The 20,168-nt window shown below is 34.8% G+C and overlaps 1 protein-coding gene across 11 annotated transcripts in view; it reads right to left on the bottom strand.

The window, feature by feature from the left end:
- The window catches only part of N4BP2 (NEDD4 binding protein 2), a 78,897-nt gene that overhangs the window by 46,622 nt on the left and 12,107 nt on the right, over positions 1–20,168 (bottom strand). For 5 of the 11 annotated variants that reach the window (XR_015552906.1, XM_087434221.1, XM_087434222.1 and 2 more), the window contains exons 3-5: positions 8,038–8,380; positions 3,035–4,181; positions 135–259 (exon numbers count right to left, since the gene is read on the bottom strand). Coding sequence is in view for 10 of the 11 variants with exons in the window: in XM_087434221.1 (XP_087290347.1) it covers positions 135–259; positions 3,035–4,181; positions 8,038–8,266 (1,501 nt within the window). In the remaining variant the exon portion in view is untranslated. Of the gene's footprint in view, positions 1–134; positions 260–3,034; positions 4,182–5,770; positions 5,863–8,037; positions 8,381–12,222; positions 12,439–18,201; positions 18,307–20,168 lie in introns of those variants that run through there. The other 6 variants (XM_014786858.2, XM_087434217.1, XM_087434218.1 and 3 more) reach the window with 6 other exon arrangements.

Here is a 20,168-nt window from a genome sequence, read left to right as displayed (position 1 = left end):
CATACAATTATAATATAGAATTAAAGTTAACTAAAACTTTTTAAAAGTTACATGTCTCTCAAAATACAAATACTAAGCAGATTTTTTCTTTACACTACTCCTAATATTATCCAGAATCTGATGTCTATTCTTACCACGATTCTGGTTCCATTCATGTGCTTCTCCTAAGTACTTTACATCAAACTGGTACTGTCCATTTATGTAAAAATAATCATCAGTACTAAGAATGACTCCACTCGGATTATCCTCTTGCAAAGTCCTGTGAATGATAAAATGGAATTATTTTCATTAATTTTTCTTCAAATTCTCTCTCCTAATTTTTACAAGGTCATAATCCAAATTAAAAATTCAAGTATTATTATTTAAAAGAGAATATTGTAACATTCAAACAAGTTATATTGTAAATCCTCTAAGCAAAAGTTTGACTCCCAAGAAAATTGACCTAAGGCAAGTCTATTTTGCTTTACATAAATTATTATTTCAGAAACTTTTTTTAATGTTATAAAATCCTTTATCCTTAACTACAAAGGTTTGAAGATTAACAAATTTTTTGAATTATCAAGAAAACCTGGTAACTGAAAATGCTTCAGAACTCTTATCAGTCATAGGCATCCCCCTCATCTGGTCACTTGATAGACACTGATCTACTTCATCCACTCTAACTGGAAGGTTACTTCAAGGTAGGCAAGTACCTTGATATTCAACAGATCTTCAAAAGCAACTAAAGCTCTTCATATATTGCTATAAATTTAGCGAGTATGCCAGAAACATCCAACAGTATAGTGTTAATAGACTATTAATCTGTAAAACTATACAAAGTTAAGATAGTTTTGTGGGGGGTTTCCTGACATCTCTCTTTCCTGATTCTGGAATTTATCTTCCACATAATTGAGATATATGCAAAAACTAAGCAAATAGAATCCATGGAGACATAACAATGCTACCATTCTTTTTATTTTTTCTCCCCAAAGCCCCAGTATATAGTTGTATATTCTAGTTGTAAGTCCTTCTAGTTCTTCTATGTGAGCCGCTGCCACAGCATGGCTACTGACAGACAAGTGGTGTGTTCCACGCCTGGGAACAGAACCTGGGTTCACTTTGTGGAAGCAAAGTGCACCGAACTTGAACAACTGGGCCATCAGGGCTGGCTCAATGCTACCATTCTTGACCTTTTGTAAAATATCACCATTTATCCTCTCCTTCTAAAATATGTATAAATATAACTAAAGATAAAATATATCTTTTGAATTTAATTTTTATTAGCATCTACTAAGTGCCAGGCACTAGTTTAAGCACTGAGCACACATCAATGAACAAAAAAGGACAAAAATTCTTGCACTCATGGAGCTTACATTCTAGTGAATGCTCACTTGATCCTACCTTCTAAGACTCCTACATTTATCCTCTTCTCTTTTATCTCTTAAGTTTTCCCTTCTCTGACACATCTTTTCTCTTTAAACATGCATGTATCTCATCTATCTTTAAAAATTTTCACCATGCTTTAAGGACCCCTTTCAAGGCTCATCCAACTTCTCTCCTTCCCTTGACCGCTTTATTATCAATGCTTCCTTAACCCTTTGTCTTCTACCTTCACAGTGCAACAAAATTGTTTTTAAGATATCCATTCATGATCTTCTTTCCAATAAATCCAAAAGGCTTTTTTTCATCCTTCACTTTCCTTGGGCTTGCACACTAGTTTAATACTATGGACCATTCTCTCGGAGAAAACTCAGTTTCTACGTCTCTGCACTTCCCAGTTATTTCTCTCTGCTCATTCAAAAATATTAGTAAGTTCCTCCTTTATGACAAGTACTTCTTTCTCTTCCCATTCTCTAACTGTAGCTGCCTCTGGCTCCATGGCCCCTGAAACCTAGTTCTTCAAACCTGTGTCACAGCCCTATTACCTTTAAGGTACCACCTTTCGTTCCAATCGCTTTCACAAAATGCAATACCATGAGGGATTGTAATATCCATAATAGCAAATTAAAATGTTTTATTATTGTTATTATTAAATCAGTGAGAAAGCCTATAATATGTCTACAGAAGAATACGCTTATAACTATATGAGTAGAAAACGTGGAAATTTACTGGAAGATATATCCAGACAAAGAAAGCATATCAGAAAACAGGTGAGAATGAGCTCATCAAAGACATTCCCAAGTATATATACATATTCACTAATATGCAAATTCACTAAGACCAGACACACCCAGGATCAAATAAAAAAGACCCAGGTAAGAATAGAAGAAAGCAAAAAGTTAAATATTTGGAAGAAAAAGAAAAAAAAATAACTGGCAAATAAAATATATTAGACGTAAATCTTCTGGAATTTAAAGGATAAGGTGGGTAGGAGAGACTCTGAAAACAATACTCTTTAACATGTGCCACTGAAAACACAACAAAGCTGCTTCTAACCCTGACTCTAGTCTCCCAGACCAAGGCACCCACAACCTACCTTAACTACAAAAGGGAAACAGATGGACATGAGATAAAATAATTGAGGGTATCGTATTTTGTAGCAAATAAATCACTGAAAATTTGAAGTTCTCTGACTACCAGTGATTCCTCCTGTGCTCTCTTCCTTCAAATCATACATTTCTAAACCCATTATTTAACAACATGCTACAATCCCAAATTTCCAACTACCAGCAGAATTCTTGTATTTAAGACTTCCTTGAATTCAAAACCTATTATGGCTCTTTATAATCAAAGATGAACTCATTTTTCTCCCAAATTAGTTTTCTTCCACATAAAGCTATTTCTGTTGATTTCACAAGCTCACAATCTTGAAATCACCTTTAATTTCCTCTATTCTGTCTCTCAAAATGATAACCTCAGATGAAAGAATTCAATAAAAACTTCTGGAGAGAACAGTGCTATTAGCTACAAAGTTAGAAAAAAATAGTAAAAACAAAACATTTCAGGGGTTACTAAACATTTCTATTAAGCAAAAGAATTTCACATATTCATACTCTCTATTATAAAGGTTCAGGTTCGCGAACACTCTTTTTTAAAACTCAATTAAACCTCATACCTTGCCAGAAAAGATTTTCCTGATCCCGGAAGCCCTCTGAGAAGAACAAGAACTAGTCCAACATAAGATGATGTCTTCCTTCTTACAACCTGAGAAACTGGAGTTTCTTGTACTTGATAAGCACTTGTTCCCTCTTTATTTCTCCATACCTTTGTTGGGGAAGTGTGAGAAATAACTGGGGGTGGAAACGTATAGTTGACAGGTCTCCAGTGTGCAGCTGTGGTTACAACAGGAGCTACAAAGCCATGGTTCCCTTGAAAGAGGTCAAAAGCAGGAATCATTGGATTCCACATTGGTGGAGGTGGAGGAGGAGGCAGGAGTAGAGGGAGAGGGGTAAGTACTGGGCAATAATTCACATCCTTCCCCTTTGGTGGCAGTTCAGTATGTTTGTGTGACTTGAAATTGAATTCTTCAGAAGGTACAAACACATCAGGGACAGAAGTAGATTTCTGATCCCCACCTGTACCTAGTAAACCAAGCCCTGGATTTTGCCCAGTAAGGTTTAAAGAAACCTGAGGTTCGTTGGCATCCAAATCTACAGGGGCCTGAGAGAACTGAGCCTCAAAACACTCAGATTCTAAAAGCTCTTTCTGTCTTTGATTGAGGTTGTTACGACCCACCATAGTGTCACTTGCTACGTTTAAAGAACTACTGAGAAGAGACTCTTCCAGTGCCAATGTGTTATCCTTTATAACACTTTTGGACTCATTCGAAATTGAATGTGAAGTTAAAGGGTTTGAACTTAATGTAGAGGCAGAATCCTCTAAATTTTCACTGTTCAAATCCATATTTTGTGTAGAAAGAATGGGAGTCATACTACTTGAATCTGAATTTATAAATGCACTCGAGTCACTAAAACTATTATCATCTTGCAAAGGCAAAAATGAGTATACTTGGTCATCAGGAGAAGAGTTCAATTTCTCAAAAGCATTCTGTATTAAGGAATCCAAGTCTTCAGTTAGCTGCATGTCCAAAAATGAATCCATTTTTGAATCTTCATTCTCTTCTTCAGGAGGACGCTTTTCCATTATTTCATGTCCTGCTGCACTTACTTGGTTCTCAGAAGCAACAAAGCTTTTTGAAGATGATTCTTCTATCTTGGCATCAGTGGCAGATAATTCTAATAGACAATCCATGGCATTTTCAACTGTACAACAACAAGAATAACAATAACACCAACAAAATATATATTTATGTACTGAAAATAGATTTGATTAAAATCCACTATAATCATACTGGATTCTGCATTGTAGAAAAATTTATAAATATTCAAGTTATTTTTTTAAATTAATATTTTACTATAGCAGTAATATACCAGTCCATATTAGTAAAAGGTTTAAATGAATGACGGAGATGTGCAATGTTGTTACTTTCAGACAAACAGTAATAAACTAGGGTAAAAAACTGCCATCAAGTAGATATTCTCTGACAAATTTATTGAGTAAATGGAAAAATATCTGTAATTGCATGTATTAGGGCTATTTATAAAGATCCTAAAACTAGATGATTTATTCAACAAATACTTACCTACTACATGCCCTTTAAGGATTAAGTATTTTAAGTACTCTCAGTAAATCTAATTTGTTTTTATAGTCCATGCTATCAATTTCACTTAATACAAAAAATATGTATGAGCATGTACTATATATCACACATACTTAGTACAAAGATGAATAAGACATCTTACTACACCCAAAGAACTTCTGCAGTCTAATGGAGGCAATTAAAGATAACTACATTAGAAGACAATTACATTATAATATAAATTAAATAATGCACACTTTTAATAATATACAAATGCTATGAGCAGCCTTATAGGAGAATAAGGAAAGATTTCACATAAGCTGGTACACGAACTGGGACTTGAAGATTAAAAAGAAAGTTGTTAGACACAGAGGGGAAAGGCAAAGCCAGTCTTGAAAACACAAAGCATGTTTACGGTATTAAGAGAAGTTGGTTGGAGTGTGGGCACATAGTAGCATGGTGGATAAGAAAAGAAGACAAAACTGGAAACAGAGATCAGGTGAAATTTTGAAGGGTCCTATATGTCATGGTAAGAAATATCCATTTTATTTTCTAAGGGAACTTGAAAAGAAACTACCTGTCATAGCATTTGGGGTAGAAGGTTTATATGTATCACCTTACTGAATCCCCAAATACTACTATGAGGTATACATAGTATTCCTAGCAAACAAATGAAGAAAATGAAGTCCAAAAAGTATATAACTTGGGGGGAGGGCAGAAGGGGTAAAGGGACACATATGTACGGTGACAGATAAAAATTAGACTATTGGTGGTGAACACGATGCAGTCTATAGGGAAACTGATATATAAAAACGTACAGCTAAAATATACACCATGTTATAAGACAATATGACCTCAATAAAGAAATTTTTAAAAAGTACATAACTTGGCCCAAGTCACACAGATAATAAGTGACAGACCCAGGACTGGCATGCCTGACTACAATGCTGAGCTCTTTCCGTTATAAGACAAATAAGGAGCCATGAGCATTGGTAAGCATTTCAAATTTGGGGCTTTTTTGTTTTATCTTGTTTTGTTTTAAGAAAGATAAATATGGAAACAGCACAGCACAGTAGGTAACAGCTCTGGTCTGGAGTCAGAACACCAGCATTTAAACCCCTACACGCTGGCGATGACACTTTGAACAAGTTACTTAACCTTCCTAAGCCTTGATTTTCTCATTTGCTGTATGGGGATAATAAAAGTACCTACCTCATAGGGTTGTTGTGAGGATTAAATGAGATAATCCATGAAAAAGTGCTGTGCACAAGGACTGGCACCTAGTAGCACCCAATTAATGTTCCCTTAAGAAGAAAAACAAAGACGGATTGGAGGGGGCAAACCTGGCAGAGAGACCAGTTAGGAGATTATAGCAATCCTACCAAAACTAGATGGCCTAAACATGGAAAAAGAAAAAAAAACCATTACACGACATATTTCTATGAAAAAAACTCTACATGATAGAAAAACCACAAAAGAAAAGATCAACCAAAAAAGTTAACATGTATATAAAGAAAAATAGTATTAAGCAAAAATAAGTAAAAGATCAAGACACATACTACACAAAAGAAAAGTCCTTACAAGTGTTGGAAAAAAAACAATAGTATAAAACAACAAAAAACACATGAATCAACAATTCACACAAGAATACAAGAATGAATGAACAATCATATACAAAAATGTATTCCTCTTTATTTTAAAAAAACATTCAACATTCCTCTTTATTTTAAAAAAAAACACAAACTAAGAAAAGGTGTCATTTTATTCCTATTAAAATCTTAAAAATACTACTACACAATGCTGAAAAGGCTGTGGTGAAACCACTAGACTTATACTGGGCTGGTGGTATTACAAATCAGCACATCTTTTTGGAAGGCAATTTAGTGGTATGTTTCCAAGAACTGAAAACTGTTCTTACCCTGTGACACAAGAAAATAAAACTTTGGGACTAATTGGGACTAAGTCAAAAGAAGGAAAAGGCTATTTGTACCAAGATGTTCTCTGCAATATTAATTATTCATGAAAAGTTTAGACATAATTAAATAAAGCACAACTCAGTGAAATGTTAGAAAGCTATTAAAAATAAAGATTGCAGCAACATTGAAAAAATGCTTATGTTAAGTTTAAAAAGCAGAATATACAATTTCATCAATGCTATTACTCAAACTAATCAAAATATCAGTATTTATGAACAAGGTATAGAGAAGATCCTGGAAAAGCAAAATATGTTTTTTGTTAGTATGTAAGGGTAATATATTTTTCTTGTAATTCCTCATTGCTGTGTTAGTGTATGTGCAACAAATAAACTTTAAAGACATCAAAATTAGAAATAAATGTTGAACTCACACTTATAAAATTCTACACACTATCATTTCTGAGCATATGTGGACTACTAAAAACTGGTTTTCTGCATACATAACAGAATAGATAAGATATGCTCACATCACAGACCACTTAATGAATAAAAATGGAAGCTTATCATGCATTATCAAAAATTCCCAAATCTAGAATAATTTTATCTTAACACTAATCATGGCCAATAGCAATACTAAGCATCAACATTTACTCATCCAGTCAACTTTGATAGTTTCCCTTCTGTCTGCAAACGTACTTCTAAACAATTTATTACAAGTTATTAATAACATACTATACTGAAGACTTTACCAAAAAAAAAAAAAAAACCACCTCAATCCTTACCAAAAAAGGCCCATGAGATACATACTATTATTCTTCTCATTAACAGATAAGAAAACTGAGACCCAGAGAGGTTAAGTGGCAGAGCTGGAAATCCAATCTAGGTTTCTTGACTCCAAAGCCAATGTTTTGAAACCATACTACTCTACTAGCCTCAACTCTTAATCAGCTCTCATTCCCACAATTATAATTACCTCTTCACTCAATAAATATTTACTGAGGTCCTCCTATGAGTCATTTGCTATTTTAGGGGCTGGGGATACAGCAGTAAAACAAAACCATTTTTAAAATCCGTCTTTATGGAGCTTACATTTAGGACAGCGGTTCTCAACTGGGGATAATTTTGCCCCCCAGGGACATATGACAATATATGGAGGCATTTTTAATTGTCTCCATTTGGTAGTGGGAAGTGCTACTGGCATCTAGTGGGTATAGGCCAGGGATGCTGCTGAACATCCTACAATGCACAGGAGAGCCACTCACAACAAAGAATTATCTGGTCCAAAATGTCAATAGTGCTAATCTGTTTTAGGAAGAAGGTAAAAAAAAAAATAAAACATAGAATATGATATCTATACATAAATCTTACATCTAGAACTATACATTTCTTGAAAGCAGAAACTATGCTTTAATACCAAACTTAGTACCTTGCCCAGGCAGATGCTCAATAAGTGATGAACAAAATAGAAATAAGGCAGTCGTTTTTCTATATTACTACTGGTCACGGCATAGTACATGAAGTCTTCTTATAAGATGCAAAGGGTTCAAACTAAACTTTTTCTCACCTTTGAAATCACATTCAGAAAGCATCAAATACACTACATCGGGATCCAGATCAGAAAACATCTCTGAGATAACGGTGAAGAGTTCTTCCTGATCAACTTTTGTCTCACACATGGAAGGAAGAGTAGTGGTTGGCTCCTCATGACTAGCAACACTGGATACGACAACTTCCTTAGAGTTTGCAGTCTTCCGAAAAGGGTTTCCCCCAAGATTTTTCCTTCTCCTTGGCATTCTGACTTCCAAAACTAAAATGTTTCCCTTTTCTTATTTAAGATGTTTGATATTTAAGTCATACCTCAAAAAAAACAGGGTTAAATATCTTGCACAATCCAGCAGTAATAGGACCTAAAATAGAAAGTAAGTAAAAACACTCAGACTATATAGTTATATTTCCATTTCTAAAATTGGAATGACGTCTTTACTTAACTCTAAGAAAGTACCATCAACTCTGGCAGCAAAGCCAAAAGCAGTCAGACAATTTCTCTTTCTCCAAAATATTCAAGTTTCGCCAGGATTGAACATGTTAAAAATTAAGATATTAACAAATGTAATATATCTTCAGAACAGTAAGTGCACTGTCTTAATATCATTTCATTTAAAGAAAAAACATAAAACTGTGTTCATAATTAGAATGCCTACTAAACACTTACATTTGGATGTCTAATAGGCATCATAAACTTAACATGTCCAAAACTGAGCTCCTGATCATCTCTTCAAACCTGCTCTTCCAGGCTTACCCACATAATTAAGGCAACTCTATCCCTCCAACTGCTCAGGTCAAAAATCTTCGACTAATTCTTCACTCCTCTCATCCCACATCCAATCAGTAAGCCAATTGTCAGTACCCTTAAAATGTATCCAAAACATGATCATTCCTCACCATCTCCACTGCTACCACAGCCTCTTGCCTGGATTACTGTAATAGTCTCCTGAGGAATCTCCTTGCTGCTGCCCTTGCCCCTTCAGTCTATTTAGCACAGCAATCAGAGTGTCTCAGTTAGACCGTAGGTCGGATCATGCATTCCCTCTGCAAAACTATCCACTAGCTTCCCATCTCACTGAGGGTAAAAGCCAGAGCCCTTAAAATAGCCTATAACCCAGACACTTGTTACCTCAGTGCTGTCATCCCTAATCCACTTTCCCTTGCTCGTCACTCCAACCACACTTCACCTCCTTGCTCTTCTTCAAACACACCAGCCATGCTCCCACCTGGGAATCTTTACATCTTGGTTCCATCCACTTGAACTACTATTCTCTCAGGTATCCATAAGATTTATTTCCTCACCACCTTCCTATCATTACTCAAATGTTACCTTCTCAGGAAGTCATCCTCCAACACCATTTATCCTTCTTCCCTTACTTGAACTTTCTCCATAAGACTTATCACTTTCTAACATAGTATATGTTTTATTTATTTATTATATTTACTACCCATATTCCAGTAAAGTGTAAGCTCCACAAGGGTAGGGACTCATATATAGGGAGAACTCCAGACAGTTTACGCTTATCAAATAAATATTTCAAACTAAACATATCTAAAACTAAATGTCTGATATTTTCCCCAAAATCTGCCCTAACCATTTGGTTGGCTATCATCATCTTTCACCTATATTCCTGTCTCCCTGCTTCCAATCCTTGCCCTCTATAGTCTATTTTCAACACACGAGTCAGAATATTCTTCATACAGCATAAGTCAGAATGAATTAGGGTCTCCTCTAAATCCTCAAGTGGTTCTCCACGTCACTCAGAGCAAAAGCTAAAGTTCTTACAATGGCCCACCTCCGCGCTGGCTTTCAATATACTCTTCCCCAAGATATCTGCATTGCTAACTCTCTCATTCTTTCGAATCTTTGTTCAAGTGTCACGTTCAACAATTTCTTCCTTGATTACCCAATTTAAAATCATATTCCCCACTCCCTCTGCCCCAATCTCCCTTTCCTGTTAACCATTCATTGCTCTTAATACCTTCTAACATACTATAAAATTTGCCTATTAAATTTATTGTATCATAACTCTCTCCATCTTCCAGAACTGCTATCAATGTGGCAGCCACCAGCCACATGTGACTATTTAAATTTAAGTTAATTAAAATTACATCTTTTATATTAATATCAGATAAAGTAGAATTTAGAGCAAAGAAAATTATCAGAGACAGAGAAGGACATTATATAATCATAAAGGATCAGCCCACCAAGAAGATACAACAACCCTAAATGGTATGCACCAAAGAACAGAGCCACTAAATAAGTGAAACAAAAACTGATAGAATTGAAAGGAGAAATAGACAAATCCACAACTATAGCTAAGAGACTTCAATACCCCTCTCTCAACAATTGATAGAACAACTAGACAGAGGATCAGCAAGGATATAGAAGAACTCAATAACACCATCAATTAAGGATCTAATCAACATTTATATAACACTTCATCCAACAGCAGCAGAATATACATTCTTTCCAAGTGTCCACAGAACATATACCAAGATAGACCATATGCTAGGCTATAAAATAAACCTCAACAAATTTAAAATATCTGAAATCACAGAAAGTATGTTCTCTGACCACAATGGAATCAAACTAGAAGCAAACTAGAAGTCAGTAACAGAAAGGTAACAGGAAAATCTCCAAACACTTTGAACCTAAGCAATATACTAAATAATACAAGGAGCAAAGATGAAGTCTCAAGGAAAATTAAAAAATACATTGAAGAAAATGAAATTGAAAATACACCATATCAAAATTTGTAGGACACAGCTAAAGCAGCAATGATGGAAATTTATAGCACTAAATGCATACATTAGAAGAGAGGAAAAGTCTCAAATCAATAATCTAAGCCCCCACAAGAACCTAGAAAAAGAGCAAAATAAACCCAAAGACAGTAGAAGGAAGGGAATAATAAAGATAGGAGCAGAAATGAATGAAACTGAAAACAGAAAAACAATAGAGAAAAATCAATGATACAAATTGATGGTTCTTTGAAAAGATCAATAAAATTGACAAACTTCTGGCAAAACTGACAAAGAAAAAAAAGAGAGAAGACACAAATTACCAATATCAGGAATAAAACAAGTGATATCACTACAGACCCTGCAGACATCAAGGGAATGCAGACAATAAAGGAATACTGTGGGGCCGGCCCCATGGCTTAGTGGTTAAGTGCGCGCGCTCCGCTGCTGGCGGCCGGGGTTCGGATCCCCGCGCACTGACGCCGCTTCTCCGGCCATGCTGAGGCCGGGTCCCACATACAGCAACTAGAAGGATGTGCAGCTATGACATACAACTACTGGGGCTTTGGGGGGAAAAATAAATAAATAAAATCTTTAAAAATAAATAAATAAAAATAAAGGAATACTGTGAACAAGTGTACACACAAAAGTTTGACAATTTATAAGAAATGGACCAATTTCTCAAAAACCACACACTACCACAACTCCTCCAACAGTAAACAGATAAAAGCCCTATCATTTTTAATGAAATTTAATTCACAATTTTAAAACTCCCAAAAAATAAATCCCAGGCCCAAAGAGCTTCAATGGAGTATTCTCACAAACATTTTTAAGAAGAATTAACACTAACTCTATACAATCTCTTCCAAAAATAGAAGGAACACTTCCCAATTCATTTTATGAGGTATTATTATCCTGATAACAAAATCAGACAAAGCCAGTACCAAAAACACTACAAACCAATATTCTTCATGAATACAGACGTAAAAATCCTTGACAAAATATTATCAAACAGAATTCAGCAATATATAAAAAAGATTATATACCATGATCAAGTGAGGTATATTTCAGGGATGCAAGGCTGGTTCAAATATTCAAAAATCAGTGTAACCCCCATATTAACATGCTAAAGAAGAAAAATCACAATCATATCAATCAACGAAGAAAAAAACATCGACAAAATTCAAAACCCATTCATGACATAAACTACCAGAAAAACAGAAATAGAGGAGAACTTCCTCAACTTGATTAAGAGCATCTACAAATACCCTACAGCTAACATTATATTTAATGGTGAAATACTAAATGCCTTCCTCCAAAGATTAGGAACAAGGCAAGGATGTCCACTCTTACCACTCTTATTCAACGTCATGCTGGAAGTTCTAGCCTGTGAAGCAAGGCAAGAAAAGGAAAAAGAACACATAAAGATCAGAAAGGAAGAAATAAAACTGTCCCTACTTACAGATGACATGCTTGTCTATGTAGAAAATCCTACAAAATCTCCAACAAATGAGTGAGTTCAGCAAAGTCCAGGATACAAGATAACGGTATTCACATTTTCTCTTTCATGAGATTGGCATTGATTGAAACTGCAACTGGTAGGTTGCTATCAATGTAAGAATGTGCACAGAGGTAGTAAATGGAGCAAAGAGGCAAAATCTCAGAGGCATTCTTATCACTATTGTAAAAAAAAAAATAAAAGAGAGAAAAATGAATTGTACGTATGATTTTCTAATTTTCAGTTTCTTCTACCTTTACGTCTGTATAACGTTTTTCTTTTTAACCTTTTAAAATTGTGAGTTAAAGACAAGCAAATATGTTACATTGGAATGTACCATATTATTTACAATACAGTCACTGTATTTTTTTTTAATTTTTTATTTATTTATTTTTTTCCCCCAAAGCCCCAGTAGACAGTTGTATGTCATAGCTGCACATCCTTCTAGTTGCTGTATGTGGGACACGGCCTCAGCATGGCCGGAGAAGTGGCGCATCGGTGCGGGCCCGGGATCCGAACCCGGGCCGCCAGCAGCGGAGCACGCACACTCAACTGCTAAGCCACAGGGCCAGCCCTCACTATATTTATATATTCTACCAACGCATTTATATGTTCTACCATTGAACACATGGACACTGTATTTATATATTCTAGCCACTGCATTTATATATTCTACCAATGAATTGTATTAATATATTCTGTATTTATATTTAAATACATAAATTTAAATAGCCACTGTATTTATATAATCTGTATTTAAGTAGCCACTGTATTTATATATTCTGTATTTAAGTAGCCACTGTAGGGCCGGCCCTGTGGCTTGGTGGTTAAGTGCGCGCGCTGCGATGCTGGTGGCCCGGGTTCGGATCCCGGGTGCGCATCGAGGCACCACTTCTCCGTTCATCCTGAGGCCGAGTCCCACATACAACAACTAGAAGGATGTGCAGCTACGACACACAACTATCCACTGGGGCTTTGGGAAAAATAAAATAAATAAAATCTTAAAAAAAAAAAAAAATAAGTAGCCACTGTATTTATATATTCTACCAATGAACACATGGACACCATAATTTAAAATACATTACCATTCACAAACACTCAAAAAAAATGAAATACTTAAGCATAAATCTAACAAAATATCTATGCGACTTGTATGCTGAAAACTACAAAACACTGATGAAAGAAATTAAAGACCTAAACAAACAGAAAGACACATCATGTTTATGGACTGGAAGGCTCAATATAGTAAAGATGTCAATTCTCCCCAAACTGATAGACAAGTTGAACACAATTCCCACCAAAATCCCAGCAAAATTTTTGTGGATATAGACAAGATTATTCTAAAATTAAATGGAAAGACAAAGAAACTAGAATAGCTAAAACAATTTTGAAAAAGAATAGAGTGGGAGGGGCTGGCCCAGTGGTGTAGTGGTTAAGTTCACATGCTCTGCTTCGGCAGCCCGAGGTTCGCAGGTTCACATGCCGGGTGCAGACCTACGCATTGCTCATCAAGCCATGCTGTGGCAGGCATCCCACATATACAGTAGAGGAAGATGGGCACGGATGTTAGCCCAGGGCCAATTTTCCTCAGCAAAAAGAGGAGGATTGGCAACAGATCTCAGCTCAGGGCTAATCTCTCTCACCAAAAAAAAACCTTCCCACAAAGAAAGCTCTAGGTCTATATGGCTTTATCAGTAAATTCCACTAAATAACCTCTAATACCAATCCTATACAAACTTCTAGAGAATAGAAAAAGAGGAAATAAACTTCCCAACTAATTTTATGAGGCCAGCTTAACCCTGATACCAAAACCTTGCAAGGATATTAAAAGAAAGAAAAATTATAGGCCTATTTCACTCATGAAAATAGATGCAAAATTCCTAAACAAAATACTAAAGTAGTGATACATAAATTATAAAAAAATTATATTAGTGAGTTATAAAATAATATTGACAACTAACCTGAATTTATTTTAAGAATATAAGATTGTTTTAATATTTGAAAGTCAATCAATACAATTCCTGACATTAACAAAATAAAGAAGAAAAATCACATGACACAATATATGCAGAAAAATCATTTGAAAAAAGTCACTATCCACTCATGATAAAAATAAAACTGTACAAACTAGAAATAGAAGGGAACTGATAAAGGCATTTACAAAAAAAAAAACAAAAAACAACAGCACCTTGTACTTAATTGTGAAATGCTGAAAGCTTTCCCTCTGCAATCAGAAACGACACAAGGACGACTGTATCACCTCTTCTATTCTACATTGCTACATTGTATTAGAGGTCAAAGCCAGCGCATTGGAACTTGAAAAGAAGTTATAAGGATTGGAAAAGAAATAAAACTATCATTATTCAGACAATATGACTGAGTGCATATAAAATCCAAAAGAAACTACAGATTATCTGTTGGATTACCAAAATAATTTAGCAAGGCTGCTGGATTGTATTTCTGTATACCAGCAACAATTAGAAAATAACATAAAATCTAATGGTCTAAACCTAGCAGCAGCATCTACACAGCTGATAATCATTCCTCAGGAGAACACCCTGAGGACACTCATTATCTGCTTCTAAGGACACTACCACTCTTAGGATTTTCTTATCACTCAATTTGGAAAGAGTGGAGTGCTCCAGGGCTTAGCCCTGGGATCTCTTCTTTTCCCTGACTTACCAGCTCCTTTGGTGATCTCACCCAGTCTGATGGCTTTAAACACTAAGAAAATGCTAACAAATTTACATATCCAACCTGCACCTCTTCCCTGATTCCAGACCCACATCAAACTACCCACTGACCATCTCTATTTGTGTATCTAATATACATCTCAAATCAGGTGGGTCTAAAAGTGATCTCCTGATCCTCCACTACAGACCTGCCCTAACTACAGTCCTTTCAATCTCAGCTAATGGCAATTTCCAGCTGCTGAGGTCAAAAAACTAAGAGTCATTTTTGCCTCCTCTTTCTCTCACACTCATGTCTGATCATTCAGCAAATCTCAACAGTTCTAAATTCAAAATATATTCAGGTCATTTGGTAATTCTATGTTACCTGTGAGGAACTGCCGGACTGTTTTCCAAAGTGGCTGTACCATTTTAATTTCCACCAGCAATGTATGGGAGCTCCCGTTTCTCTACATCCTCACCTGTTATTGCCCATCTTTTTGATTACGGCCATCCTACTGATATCTCATTGTGGTTTCGACTTGCATTTCCCTAATGACTAATGTTGTTGACCATCATTACATGTGCTTATTGACATTTGTATATCTTCTTTGAAGAAATGTCTATTCAGATCCTTTGCTCATTTTTAAATTTAAGGGTTACTTGTCTACATTATTGAGCTGTAAGAGTTCTTTATACATTCTGGATACGAGTCTCTTATCAAATATTTTCTCCCATTCTGTGGGTTGTCTCTTCACTTTCTTCATGGTGTCCTTTGAAGCACAAATATGTTTTATCTTGATGAATTTTTTTTCTTTTGTCACTTATACTTTTGGTGTCCTATCTAAGAAACCATTGCCCAAATCAAGGTCACAAAGATTTAAACCTGTTTTCTTCTAAGAGTTTTACAGTTTTAGCTCTTACATTTAGGTCTTTAATCCATTTTGAGTTCACTTTTTGTATATGGTGTGAGATAGGAGTCCAAGCTAATTCTTTTTCATGTGCATACCCAGTTATCCCCCCACCATTTGCTGAAAAGACTATTCTTTCCCCATTGAAAGGTCTTGGCACCCTTGTCAAAAATCAATTGACCAGTAAGTGTAAGAGTTTATTGCTGGACTCTCAATTCTATTTCATTGATCTGTATGTCTATTCTTATGCCAGTATCACATTGTCTTGATTACTGTAGCTTTACTAAGTTTTAAAATCAGGAAATGTGTCTTCTAACTTTGTTCTTTTCCAAGACTGTTTTGACTATTCTGGGCCCCTTGCATTTCCATGTGAAATTTAGAACCAGCTTATCAATTTCTGTAAAGAAGCCAGATGGAATGTTGATGTTGAATCAGTAGATCGTTAAGTCAAACCAGGCCACTCCTTTGCTTTAAAACCTCCAACAGCTGTGCATCTCATGCAGAGTAAAAGCCCAAGTTCTTAAAATGGTCTCGTTAAGATCCTAGACAGTCTGGTTCCCTAATATCTCTCAAATCATGTTTTGCTACTCTCTCTCTTGCTCTTTCTTAAACTCACCCAGTATTCTGCTTCTCTGCCCTTATACTTGATTCTTAGCCTGAAATGCACCTTCCCTAGATATCTACCTGACTCACTCCTGACTTACAAAACTTTACTCATGGCGCCCTTGCAGTGAGGCTTTCCCTAACTGCCCTATGTAAAATTGCACAGACACACATTCTCTCCATCTCCTTTTCATTATTTTTTTCCTCCAAAGCAATTATCACTCTATAATTTAGATGTTTATTTTGTTTAATGTCTATATATCCTGAGACTAGAAAGTAAGTTCTTTGAAGGCAAATGTTTTTGTGAATTCTGTTCACTCGTGTACTGCCATCACTAAACTAAATAATAAGTACCAAAACTAAATACCAATACTAAAACAATGTCTAGCACATAGTTAGCACTCAATAAATTTCTGCTGGAAGAATGAAGGATTAAGGTAGGGAATAAGAACCAAGAACAGGAAAGCAATAGGTACAGAATTCTAAAAAGAAACAGAAATACTCAGTAAACATTAAAAAGTTTAACTCATTAATAAACAGAATTAAAAGAGAATATTATGTTGCCTATTAAATAAAAAATAATAATTTTTAAAATAATAATAGCCAGTGTTGGCAAGGCTATAGCAAAATAGGAATTCTCATACATTGTGAAGAGTATAAATTGGTATAACCTTTCTGGAAAGCAAACTGGCACTACGTACCAAGAAATTTTAGATTACATATATTCTTTGACCCAACAATGAATTCTAGGAATTCATCATGAAAAATAATCACAAATTTACATAAATATTTATATAGAGATGTTCAAAATACAGTGATTTTTTACAAAGCAAAACTGACAATATTTGGTGAGAAAGGAATGATAAAATAATTTCTGGTGACAGTTAAGTATAATTTATTAAATAGTTATGTGCCAGCTAGAATGCTAAGATCATGATTTTATTTAATTCTTAAAACAGTAAGTAATATTATGCTTATTTACAAATAAGAAAACTAAGGACTAGAAAAAGTAAATATCAGGCTTAAGGCTCTTAAGTAGCAAAACTGTGATCTGAACCCAGGTTTGTTAGACTCTACTAAGTACAATATTCCTATAGATTCATAAGATGGAATTTTATATAGACATTAAAGATTATATTTTGGATAATATTTCATTGAAAATTTTTAAGGCAATGTTAGAAAAGAAAGCAAGACACAAAACTAAATATAATTTATACAGACACCCAAATGGAACTGGAATATTAGACTGGAAAAGAAATCTCTGGGTAATGAGATTAAAAGTAACTTTATTCTTAACATACTACTTTTTTTTTTTATATACTACGTTTGTATTTTCCAAGTAATCTATAATAGATACGTTCTTCCACAATCAGGGAAAAAAACAATAATCACTATTATCATTTAAAGCCAAATCTTGGACTTCCCTCCATACTTCTTTCAGCTTATAAATTATATATTCTTTCCACCTTTTTTTTCCACTTTTATGGAAGTAGATCTAAACATATAGGCAGTTTGAGTGTCCAACCAATAGTTAGTGCAGTGAAGAAACTCGTATGTATAAAAATATACATAGGTGTCACTACCTCCCAATTACCAGTTTTATTTTGTATATCCAGTTTATCTCAATCCCATTTATCCACTTTAGTAATGTTCACATTTAACTCTTATCACCTGATCTTATATATCTTCCTTTTTCCATAAGGAGAGTCTTATTAATATACTAGTTTAAATAAGCTTGTATAACTTCTACACATACATACCTGACCTAAATAGAGTGTATTCTAAAAAGATATGGGAAATAAGGATGGTTAAGTAAATTTGATATATTATGCAGAAATGTGAAAGGACTGGCTCAAATGAAGAACCTAAAAACAAATAATATAAATTTTTATTAATAGTGATACCATGAAAATATAAATTTCATATACATATTTTCCAAGCTCTTCTACTTCTATTATTCAATTTTAACCTGATAGAGAACTTAACCAATACATACTTGCTCACTGATTATCATCAAAATATTCCAGCATAGTAAACAGAGGTCTTACCAACTCTAGTTGTTTTTTTTAACACAAAAGGACGTACTTTCTTTTAACCATTAAAAAAAAATTCAGGGTGAACATGAAATCTATAAATACTAGTAGAGTGAACACGAACTCTAACAGTGATATGGCAATGGTCAGTACTGCCATTAAAGGGGATATACCAATAAACATCACTTCAAAAAAAACCATCGTACTGGGCTGGCCTGGTGGCGTAGCAGTTAAGTTCGTGAGCTCCACTTCAGCAGCCCAGGGTTCGCGGTTTGGGATCTCAGGCGAGGACCTACGTACTGCTAATCAAGCCATGCTGTGGCAGCATCCCACATACAAAATAGAGGAAGATGGGCACAGATGTTAGCTCAGGGCTAATCTTCCTCAGCAAAAAGAGGAGGACTGGCAATGGATGTTAGCTCAGAGCCAGTCTTCCTCACAAAAAAAAAAAAAAAACCACCCTACTGAAAACTACATCATCAACACAACACTAAAAAATTCCCCCTATCATTTTATGAATCAATCTCTTATATGTATATATTATAAGGACTTTTATATAAAGTAATTTTAAATAACTTGCCTTTATGGAAAATATCCACAAAATAATAAATTTCTATAACAATCAAGACAGATATTCTATTTAATACTCAGTATCCACCATCTAGGAAGAATAGGCCTAAGAAAATTGATACTAACAATAAAATATATTAATAATACTTTACCTCTTTAAAACCATCAAAAAAAGGAACAAAAACAAAAAATATCTCTCTGTAAGGAACATATAGGAAAGTTACAGGACCCAAACATGGCATGATCCCAGACAAGATCAGAAAATATCTCCCTCAGAAACAAATGCTACCAAGAACCAATACAATCAGTCTTTACTGGGGATTAAGTTACCTAACAAGATGATTTTAAGTGTACTGCTGTGATAAGGGTAAGGTAGACACTAAATCTCATCAAGGTACCAAAAGGTATGTAATTAAAAAAGACAGTATTTATAGAAAATGTAACCAAATTAAGGTAACAAATAATCTTAAAATGTATCTCTCTGTCATAAGAACTAGTATAATTGATAATTGAAGACATCCTAAATATTGGATGGATAAGAGTATGGTTAATAAATTATTGCAAAAATCACCCTTTGGAATACTATGCAGCTATTAAAAAGTTTAAGGTGGAACGTAGAAAATGAGCAAGATCTCTGAGACATATTCTTAAGGGGAAAAGCCAGTTACTGAACAATATATAGCTTTCTGCCAAAGAAGGGCAGGAAGATGTATTTCCTCTATAATTCTTCAAAATTTTCTATAATCCTTCATTACTTACTGCCAGTTCTAGTCTTGCTTAGTTATTTTAGAGCCTCACATTGTTGGTTTTACTGACATAATTTCATCTATATGTGTTTACTTCCCCAATTAGCCATGTTCCTTGAGAACACAGATTATGATATATACTCCAATCTGGCACTTAGCCATAGTCCTATACATAAAATAGGTGCTCAAATAATATTTGTGGATGGCTAACAATATACCAAATATAAAAGAGCAAGAAATGGCATTTTAGAAGCAGAGAAACAAAAACACACATTAAATGGGAAAACTAGGACCATGATACAGTTCTTTAGACTTCCTGGGTCAACATATTTATGCAACCACAAGCTCTTTGAGAAATTCTAGTAACAAAATTTGTGA

Source organism: Ceratotherium simum, chromosome 8 (assembly GCF_057802395.1).
Source record: "Ceratotherium simum simum isolate JZ-2026a chromosome 8, ASM5780239v1, whole genome shotgun sequence".
In the NCBI taxonomy this organism is placed as follows: Eukaryota; Metazoa; Chordata; class Mammalia; order Perissodactyla; family Rhinocerotidae; genus Ceratotherium; species Ceratotherium simum.
Note: the sequence above shows the minus strand (reverse complement) of the source record. Positions and strands in the feature narration are given on the sequence as shown.